At 34.3% G+C, this 10,807-nt stretch overlaps 1 protein-coding gene across 1 annotated transcript in view; it reads right to left on the reverse strand.

Annotated features, from left to right (window-relative positions):
* Positions 1 to 8,663, reverse strand: part of DMD (dystrophin) — a 2,133,690-nt gene extending 2,125,027 nt beyond the window's left edge. Inside the window, exon 1 of the mRNA XM_027841994.1 lies at positions 8,627 to 8,663. Within this exon, the coding sequence (XP_027697795.1) occupies positions 8,627 to 8,645 (19 nt within the window). The 5' untranslated portion in view covers positions 8,646 to 8,663. The remainder of the gene's footprint in view (positions 1 to 8,626) is intronic.
* Positions 8,664 to 10,807: the final 2,144 nt, after the last annotated feature.

Consider the following 10,807-nt stretch of genomic DNA (forward strand, 5'->3'; position numbering starts at 1 on the left):
TTTTTTTTTAATTAATGAATTAGTGATGAACTAACTAAAGGAGTAAGAGGTCATAAATGTATTTCTCATGATGGGCAATGTCTTGGTAGTGTCACCCTCAAAAATCCTTTGCCTTAATTTTTATGAAATTAGGTCAGTTTTTTTTTCTGCCTCACAGCTTCCAAATCACACCCTTCATTCACTGATTACTATATTATTGATTCATGCTTCATCACTAGCACAGTGGGACCAGGCTAATTACCTACAGTTCATATTTTCATTTCCACTTCAGGGTCTTTGCGCTTCCTGTGGCGTGTGTGTAAGTTCCTAGAAAGTCTTCATTTCCAAACTTGAAATTGCATCTCTCTAACTACGGTTCTAATACCTGTAGTTTCTCCCACTTCTCAATATCTCATTAGCCTGAACTTTACCTTCATTTAATGTTTCCTTTTGATTAAATCTTTTTATTTAATCCAGGCCATTCACCACTTTCTTATTATATTTGACTTCCTATCTAGGCTGTATTCTATGTGTAACTTGAATGCTGCTATTGCTGTTTTTGTTCCACAGACTCACTCACCTCCACGGCTCTTCACTTTGATTTTAGTGCAGATTCATAACTATGGATTGTCCTTGCTGTCTACTTCCTCCATTCCCAATTTCAGCTTACGATGTAGTGCTAGAAGATTTCCTGTCAAGATGGATGTGGGAGGCCTGTTCCTCAGCTTCCCTGCACCTCCTCTAATAAAACCCTAAAGTTATCAAATAATGATAAATCCAATGAGAAACTAGAGTGAATGATATCTTCTGCCCCCAAATTTAACAAAACCAGACTCTAAGAGGCAATAAATAAGGAGGCCCCCTTCAGCCAAGTAAGCACAACTGGAGATGACCAGGGACATGCAGAGACTGCAAGGTTCTATGATAGGAGTCAGAGAGAGTACAGAATTCACTGGGACATGGCTACAAATTATGATAAATGAATGGACTGTAAGAAATGATCAAAAGGATAATATCAGACAAAGACTTGGAAGACTTGTATGAACCGATTCAGAGTGAAGTGATCAGAATCAGGGGAACAATTTATGCAACAAAAACAGTATTGTATAAATGAACAAACCTGAAAGATTTAAGACCTTTAATTAATGCAATGAATAATCACGATTTCAGAGGATAAATGATAAAGTACGATACTCTGACAGATCTGATGGACTCAGGATGCAGAATGAGACGTGTAGTCCCTGCTACCAGGGATGGTAAGGATAGTGGATCTCATTTTGGGGAGTTCTGAGATGCAGTGAGCTTGTCATCATTGTTTGTCATTAGTATGATGAGCTCCTGATAATCAAGGGCTCATCATATTTCGTGTCATGTCATGTCATATATACATATCATGTCATATCCCTGAGCTGATGAGACTGAGATCTGTCATGTGAGTGGATCTTGCCCTTCTAGCTTATGCAAAGGTTAAGACAGGAAGATGCAGTTTGTAAAAACCACAACAAAACAAAGCAAAAAAAAATCACCAAACAATCTCAGAAAAAAAGTATTGAAAATCTAACTCTAACAGCTGCAAGCATAAATTCAGAGGGAAAAAAATAAATTTCCTACTAGGACTACCTAGGAATACCTAGAAATTCTGAAGCAAGAAAAAAATGAAACTAAATTATTGAGGAAAGAATTGGGAGGAGAATAAATAGCTCTGAAGAGAACGTAATCTTACCCAAGGAATGGAATCCTCACAAACTAGAGTAGATCAAATAAAATTCAATGATTCCATTAAACGGCAAGAAATATTAGAATAAAATCAAAATATTGAAAAAAAGAGAAAAATGTTATATATCTGATATCAAAAACAACTGACCTGAAAAATAGGTCAAGGAGAAATAATTTTACTCACAGGGCTCCCTGAAATACACAATTTTATTTTTAGAAAATGAAAATTAAATTTCAACAAATAAGAAGTGAAAATTACCCAGATCCACTAGAATTAGCTGGAAAAGTAAGGATAGAAAGAATCTACTGAGCACCTCCTGAAACAAACCCCAAAAGGAAAGGTTTCTGTTATGTCTTAGTTAAAATCCATAACTTCCTCATCCAAGAAAAAAAACACTCCAACCATCCAGAAAAAAATAGTTTAAATACCAAGGAACTACTTAGACCTGGCAGCTTCTAAACAAACAAAAAACAGAGAAAATCTTGTAATATGATATCCCCAAAGGAAAAAAAAGAGAGACAGGTTTACAAGCCAGAATAATTTAACCTGCAAACATAATGCAACAGAGGGGGTAGGAGAACATTCTTTAATAGAGGATTTAAGCATTACTGATGAAAAGACCAGATATGAGTAGGAACTTTAAAATAAAAACATGAATCCAGAGAAACCAAGAAGGTTAAGAATCAGAAGAAAAGTAATCTTCCTGATTTTAAAGGAGTGATTTAAAGGGGGTATTAGAAAGGGGACGAATGCATGGCGGGATATACGTATTCCCTCACTCAAGTCCACAGATGCCCTGAAATCCTGTAGACGTATTGAGGATATATGAATCCCAGTTTAAAAACTACTGGACTATTCCTAACACTCTTATTTTACAAAGGAGGAAACTGAGGCCCAAAGAAGCAAAATGAATTAACCTTATTTTAATAGATAAGAAGTAGCACAGTTGATATTTGAAACCAGTTTCTCTTACTCAAAATTTTTTGTGAGAGATAATTATTTGAATACCTCATGAAAAGATTCTTTCACAGCATATGGATTTCCAATAAATTAGAATAGAGTATACTCTCAAAGAGGGATATGCTTTGAAAGTATCACTGGAATTGTCCTTCCATTAATTTGTTAGTCATTAAATTGTTAGCTATTAGTTAGTTAGTTATTGCATATCTATAAACAAATTTATACTAGACCAAGTAAATATTCTTATGTAAAAAAAAGTTAATGTATTTCCATTTTTTGTTCACAAAATCAATATTTATCAAACATCTATTGGGTTTTAGTTGATAGAAGAGATACAAAGGTGAAAAATAATTTCTGTATTCAGATAGTTTACAATCTGAAATTATAAAATTAATATTTAGGAAGTATGATACAAAGAAAAATGTGATAAGAGGAAAGGAAAGGTCCAAAATGCTCTATGAAAATTGTAGAGAAGGAATAGATTAGGAAAGTCTTCATGGATTAGGAGTTTAAATTCTGCCGTCCTATATTTTAACATATCACATTCCAAATATTTATCTCTAACATTATAAGACTTGTCCCAATTCTGAAATTTTGTATTCCAGAATTCATTTCTTCTCTATATTCTAATATTTCTTCAAGCTCCAATACTATAAAATTAGATTAGCTGGACTTGTTCATTTTAGTCACAGTATTTTCATGTGATTAAACTAGATTTCTAATTGATTTTGGACTAAGGAATATCTCTTCTGAAACATTGTTTTCCAGGTTAGCTTTATGTTATATATTATGCACAGAAATTATTAAGTGGAAGAAAAAGGACAAAGGTCAAGTAAGTTAAGAGTGAACTCTGCTAGACAATATTATTAACTTTAATTGTATCACAACATTTTTCTTCCATGCATTTTTACAGGAGAGTTTTTTTTTAAAAATCACTGATCTGCATTTTATATTTAAACAAGATTTGACTGAGTTTATTGATAATTTGATGATAAATTCAATGCTCCCTTAATCACAGTATTTTTTATTCCACTTAAATGGTCTATTTAAAAAGAAATTTTCACTTACAGTTATTTAAGCCCAAATGTTTAAAAGTCGTGTTCTACAAGTTCTCTATGATTCATATCTGAAAATAGGTGTGGGGAGTGGGAGTGAGGGGAGGGAGAGGTTCCAGAGCAATCAAAACAGCAGTGCCTCTGCCAGCTCCCATTCTACCATGCTATTTCTCAGAAGGCTACAGTGGGCTACGAGGCCCACTCCGCACCCCACATACTCCTACCCCACACACAAAGTTTTCCTTTTCTTTCTTTTTCTTCCTTTGCCATTCTACAGAGATGAGCAGAAGATGAGAGAATTTTGTTATATTAGGAAAGGGAACCATTGTAAGCTCTTCCTCTCACCTCTCTCCACTCTGTCCTTCGTAATCTCAAATCCTGGCTGCAGCTAAAATTTAGTAAACTCTGGTTTTCTTTAAAGCTGTTTTGTTGTTGTTACTGTTAAATCACTGATGCTCCAATTCAGGGGTGGGGAACCTGGGGCCTCTGGGCCATATGTGGTCCTCTAGGTTTTCAAGTTTGGCCCTCTGACATTCACAAACTTCACATATGAGATTTTGATTCAGTCAAAGGACTGCACTTGAGGATCTAGAGGGCCACTTGTGGCCTAGAGGCCGCAGGGTAGCCATCCCCGCATGTAATTCATTAAGCAGCCTGTATTTAGCTTAACACAGGAAGGAGAGAATCAAGTAAATTCAAATGGAAAAAACAGACAGAAAAGAATGTCTATAGCTCTATCCTCAAGAAGACTCAATGGCAGGTGCTGATTGATTCTGTTTGCCTCAGTTTCCTCATCTGTAAAATCTGAACAGTAGTTACAAGTAAATTGCAAAAAGGTAATAGGTATGGTCATAGATTCATAAGACACTATAAGTGTTATATTCATGAAAGTGAAATTATTAGTAGAAAACCAAACTATGGGCAAGAACCTAGAACCTAAATGAATGAAGGTTTAAATTTCTAATACTGTATTACTATCAGAACTGGGCCTCATTTAAAGGTCAATGGTGAAATGGAGATCAGGCTTACCCTCAAAAAACAGTTCAAGTGACTCCTGGGGGCTTAACAATATCCAATAGTGGGGATTAGAAAGATGTCCTTGTGAGTAGTCATTGTATCAGAAAGGTCAGGTGGATGTAAGTGGAGTTCTAACCATGGAACTGGCATTTAGGGGTACTATAAGGCCAGAATCAAGTTATAGAAGAAGTAGAATACTACATAGAGGAACCAGGAAAAGATTTTGGTAGGGGAAAAGACAGAGCATTTAATTGATTAATCAATCAATTGATTTAATACACAAGATTATACCTTTGTTTCAAAGAAAGTAATGTATCAAGAATGTTAATGGAAATATTTTCTTGATTTCTATACTTAAGAAAATAAAGAAAATTATCCTAATGCACATCTTCATTTTCTCAAAAGCTAACTATAAATCTTCCCCAAAATGAAGTATTCTTAAATTCTATTAACAACCAACTACCCATGATAAATGCAATATGAAACTGACTCAGTTGGACTACTTAGATGATTTTTATTTACTGAAGAGAAAGAAATTTGGTGAGAACATATTTCAACCTCAAAACAAAGTTGCTATCATAGAATTATCATATTATTAAGAGCCTGCGATTTGGGGGTAGTCGTTATAAATGTTAACAATATAGTCAACATTTGAATGAATAATTTCAAAAATCCAAATCTGTCTAAACAGAGTCTAAGAAAGTTGTCCCAGGCTCAAAGAGGTTACATAGTCTTTAAACTTGAGAAGTGGAATCACTTGAGAAGTGGGATCCCAAGTCTTCTTGACTTAAATTCCAACATTCTACCATGCCATTCCATTATGTCTCTAAGATGAAATCTACATCATCATAATTTTACTGATTAGAAGACTTTTGGGAAAAAAGTGTTAACGCACAGCATGACAAATTTAAAGCTAAAATGGTTTTAAGAGGAAATGGAGTCCAACTCTCTCATTTTCCAAGTGAAGAAATTGAAACTCAGAAAGGCTAAGTGGCACCCACAATCCCCAAACTAGTAATGTCTGAGGTAGGACTTGAATCCAGAAATCAAGTCCAGTGCCCTATCCATTACACTATGCTATCTCTCATTGAGATGAGACTTACACCTTAATTTTACTAACCAAAAATGAAGAGCTTTGTGGACAAATATACTAAATAATATCGATTCGATTAAACATTTATTAAGTGCCTACTATGTACCAGGCACTTAGATAAGTACTGGTGACAACAGCTTATTTATGTATTGCTTTACTGTTACAAAGTATTTTCACATAAATGAGGGAACAGGAAACATAATTTATGAAGTGTTTACTATATGCCAAACGACCTGCATAATCTTAATGTCTGTGATATGTCTAATAAAAATAATTTTATCCCTATCTTCCTTTTGTCAGAATCTGTGTTTTCATAAATGTAGGGCATTTCTGGTAGGTTAACACTCTTCATTCATGCTTATCAGCAAGTCATCTATAACTTATAGTCTTAAAGAATTGTTTATGATATTATGAAGAGTTGATTTAGCCTTGGTTACATATACTTGAATGTAACTCTTCCAGATGGCAAAACCTACCTACTATTCCTTAGGTCAAGATGCCTTTTACTGGTGAAAAAACTGAAGTGAAGTGCAATGATTAGTTTCAGTTCACACAACTAGTAAAAGACAGCCTTAGTTGAGTCCTGTGTTCTATTGACTACACCACACCATTTTTCCTAGTGGCTATTTATCCTTGCTTTCAATTGGTTACTAATGGGGTAGAAGGTAGAATAGCCAATTACTGAGAGAGAGAGTGAGAGAGAGAGAGAGAGAGAGAAACTAATGCATCTCACAACTGTAAATTTGAAGCTTGATTTCCTACACAGCTAAAAAGTTAAAATGTTACTGAATTGATATCATTCATGATTTTGTAGTGAAGTCATCAAGAGAATGTTATTATTCTAAAATAAATACTCAGGATTTTTAAAGAAGACAGACTTTCCCTTTGAACCATTTTTTTTTTCCTCCAGAGATAACATAAGACATTATTAGTTTGGGACAATTCAGTAAGAGTCAAGAACCTACATTTTTTAATGAGCAATTGAGAGCTCTTCTTGAGCTGCAACCAAAGAGCTGTGCTCGCAAACTCAGAATACCTGAGCTCTAGTCCAACACTGTTGCAACTCTTTAGCTGGATGAACTTGGGGCAAGTCAATTCACTTTATGTCTCTGAGTCATTTTTCTCATTAAAAAGGTGGGAATTGCATCACCTGTTCTGGCTCCACACCACAGCGCTGTTATAAGGATTACATGATAAAATGCATGTGAGACTCCTTTGGGGGAAAAAAAAAAACAAAATCCATATGCAAACAAAAGATATTCTCATTTGAGATTCTACTTAATTTTCAAAATGCATAATTTATGAAACCAGGGAGCTATTGTCTTCATTTTTTTCCCCTCAGTTTTCTTCTTCGTTTGTACATGCGTTTTGAGATAAACTCAGCAATGTCAGCAAGCTTGGTGGCAGACCTCAAGCTGTGAAGGTTCAATAAGTAGGTCCGTAAACATTGCAAATCAACACAGCTTTTGATGAAATGTCAAGCAAGACAGAGCTTAGCTATATTCGGCTCAGCTTGAACTCATAAACCATTAACTGGCCTCTGTACTTTCCAGGACAATCTGTCTTATGAATAAAACACAAATATAAAGATGAAAAACTTCTTTAGAAAGAGGTTAGTAAAAAAAAAAAAATCCCCCCATGAGAAATGGCATGTACTTAGCCCAGTGCAAATTCAGTACCAGACTTCCAAAAGTGAGCTGTTCTGTGTATTCTTAGGCTATAGCTCCATTTAAAATTCTAGTTATAGGAATCATATAATCTAGAAATAGAAACTTATATTTGGAAACTCTTTCTGACCAATACAAAGTATGCAATAGAACTTAAAAGTAATTTTTTATTTACAAATGCCAGGATTTGTTTTATGTTGCTAGGGTTCAAAAACAATTAGTTATCTTCCCTCAAATTGTTAAAGAGACATCCAAATCAAAAGCAAAGGAGGTTTAAAGGACATCAGCATGCCTTAAATGAATGTGCAAATGATCTATTTCCAAAATAAAAACACCACAACTAAGAAAATATTAAAGTAGTGTTGTTTGATACTCTAAAATCTTATCTTTGTGAAGGATTATTCATTAAAGCATTTGACATCAGTGTAGTTAATCTTCAAAATCATCCCTCTCACACTTAATTCTACCAGGTAATTATGCTGTATTGACTATATGGTTGTTTACAGCTTGTGACCCAGTTTCTTTGCTAATGCCATGTAAGTAGTATCTTCTCAGATCACATATAAATTACTGTTCATGATGATCATTAATATCTTCCCTTTTGTGGAAAATCCCCCTTTAAAATCTTCTATATCTGTGGAAAATAGAATGCTCATAATTAGGTGTTAGCATTATCAGCATGGTGAAAATTATTTCCAGCACTCTTTTGTTAACGAGTTAATGGAAGGACTTTAATCAATGAATGAAAAGTTCATTTTTTTTTGTATTAAAAAAAGTGCCTTTTAAAATTTATGTGTAACTTGTCCTGTTTCTTCATATAAGAAATAACTTGTACGTGTCAAACCAAAACCATAACTCTACAAAAGTAGTATCCTAAAGTTTATTCTCTTCATTCTGTAATAGGTGATTTGCATCATCCTAATAGCTCTCTGGTGTGAAACACATACCTTGAATCCTCTCATTTTAACTTCCAATAAATGCCACCCATGAAACCCTAAGGAGTAGTAGTCATCCAAAGACATTCCTAGACGTAGCAAAATGACCCAAAGAACCACCTTTAGGGAGCACACTTCTGAATGGTTGGAGCATTTATCATTCTTCTGAATGGCTGTTACGTTTATCTGCAGCTTTTACTCACCAGATGAGCCCCCAGACATTTCAAATTCTGCAGTGGCTTGCTACCTTCAAAGGAAAGCTTTTTGCTGATTTCCCTGTTGGTACTTCTCTCTAATACATTCTATTAGGGACAAGCAACCTGGAGGGAGAGTCAGAGCCAAGCACAGATAAAGCAAGCACATAATCTCTGACCAGCTTCTGAAAAACAGACCAGGGCAGCATCATTTCAGACATGTTTCTTTCAGTCTTGCTGCTTGGAATCTTAAGGTGCTCTTCCCAGAGTCAGGGGAAACATTCTGCAAATACCCCCCTCTCATGGCAATGGTTTCTTCCTACAGTCTCAATCTACCTGATTATGTTCTCTTCTAATCAGTAATCTTAGTTCCTCTAGTAATAGCTGTGCTTCCTGCTTTATATAGGATTTCTGTAAGACTGAAGAAACACGCCAGTAATGAGAATTGGGAGGACTGCTTATTATGAGGACACCTGTATTTTTCATCTAAACTCTACACTACACTGATTTATGTGAACAAATTGTTGTGTATGACTGGGTAGGAAGGAGGAGGGAGGGCAGACTAAGGGGGTGAGATTGTGTATTTGTGAGTTGTGCACCTGCACGGACATAGAAGACAAAACTACTACATGTGCCTTATGTCACTCAATGTATACCAAACAAAGCACTGCCATCTAAATGTATATATCAACCAGCAGATGTTTCTTTAAGAATCTTTTCTAGATTCCCCAACTACCTGAAATGAATATATATTAGGACATAGTACTTAATTCATATAGCAAATGGGGTGTGTGTATATAGAAACTAAAATTGAACATAAAAACCAACCATGTGAACTCAGTTTTGAGAGAAGGAATAGTGAATATTATGAATGAATATTGTATTTGTAATAAAACTGTGAATTCTACATCTCTTTAAAATCAAGAACTGTGCAACCCTATTGCAATGTTTCTGGGTTATCAAAAAGGAAATGACATTTTCATTTTTAAAATACTCCGCTTATACTGTTTTACAAAAAAAAAAGGTATTTTTAAACTGATTTTCAAAGTGCTTCATGGAGCACAATCCCAAGTAATGTTATAACTGTTCTGTGCTCTTTAATTTGAGGAATTTTGTGATTTTACCAAAATAAAACAATTTTCAATACTATATTTTTTTATTTAAGTAAATCATAATTATTTTGAGGGTTACATAAGCAATTAAATGATGATAAGAAATTGATTTCTTTTTTATAAATATTACATAGTTTACAACATATGCTATGCTGGATATAAATTTAATTTTGAAAGCTGTTTTTTTTTCTTTCTAAAATGTTGTATTCTTTCTATTTTCTTTCTAAAATGTTGTACAGAAAAGAAGGGATAGAATTAATGAAAAATCAAGGTAGAAAAATATGTCAGAAAAGTATCACCTCCTATTGCCTGCAAGCAATAGGGAAGATTTAAAGAAATCTTGTGCCTGCACGTACAAATATCAGTGCTACTAAGTGAATGGAAAGCAGGTTGCCCAACTTAATTAACCACAATCATTACTCATTGCCATCCTGCATAGAGAGTTAACCCTTCTGAGTGGCTGAGTATATTTTTCAAGAATGGTACATTAGATATTTGTAGGATTTACTTGTTTGTTTGTTTTTTTTAAGCACAAAAGATTAAACTAGCAATAAATAAATGCATTATTACCACATCTATTCAATCAGATGTGAACTATTCTAAGTAAGTTAGTTACAAGTTTTACGTCAGGGAAGGCAACAACAACATTAATAACCTATTTTAAGGAAAGGGGGTAGATAATTAAAAAAAAGAATGGGATAATAAAAGAACTCAGTACCTGGCAAAGGATGTTATTACTGATCTTAGTAGAAGTGTATAAAGCTTCTAAGAAAGAACTAAAGACAAAATAAACTCTAAAAGAAAATCCCCTCCAAAATTTTAAATACATACATACATATACATTGTATGTATGTATGTATGTATATATACCTTAGCTACCTCACGCCATTCTGTAAAGACATTACTCAAACTACCAATTACATTTTATAGTCCATTCAATTCAACAAGCATTTATTATGCACTTAGTGTGTACCAGGAGCTGGGGATACAAGGACAAAAACTGAAACCTTCCCTGTTCTTAAGTAGCTTATGTTTTACTGGAATTGGAACCCCAAAGCCATTTATTCTTTTGAAATTA

The sequence above is a fragment of the Vombatus ursinus genome, unplaced genomic scaffold, assembly GCF_900497805.2.
Source record: "Vombatus ursinus unplaced genomic scaffold, bare-nosed wombat genome assembly UNPS02004827.1, whole genome shotgun sequence".
Taxonomy (NCBI): Eukaryota; Metazoa; Chordata; class Mammalia; order Diprotodontia; family Vombatidae; genus Vombatus; species Vombatus ursinus.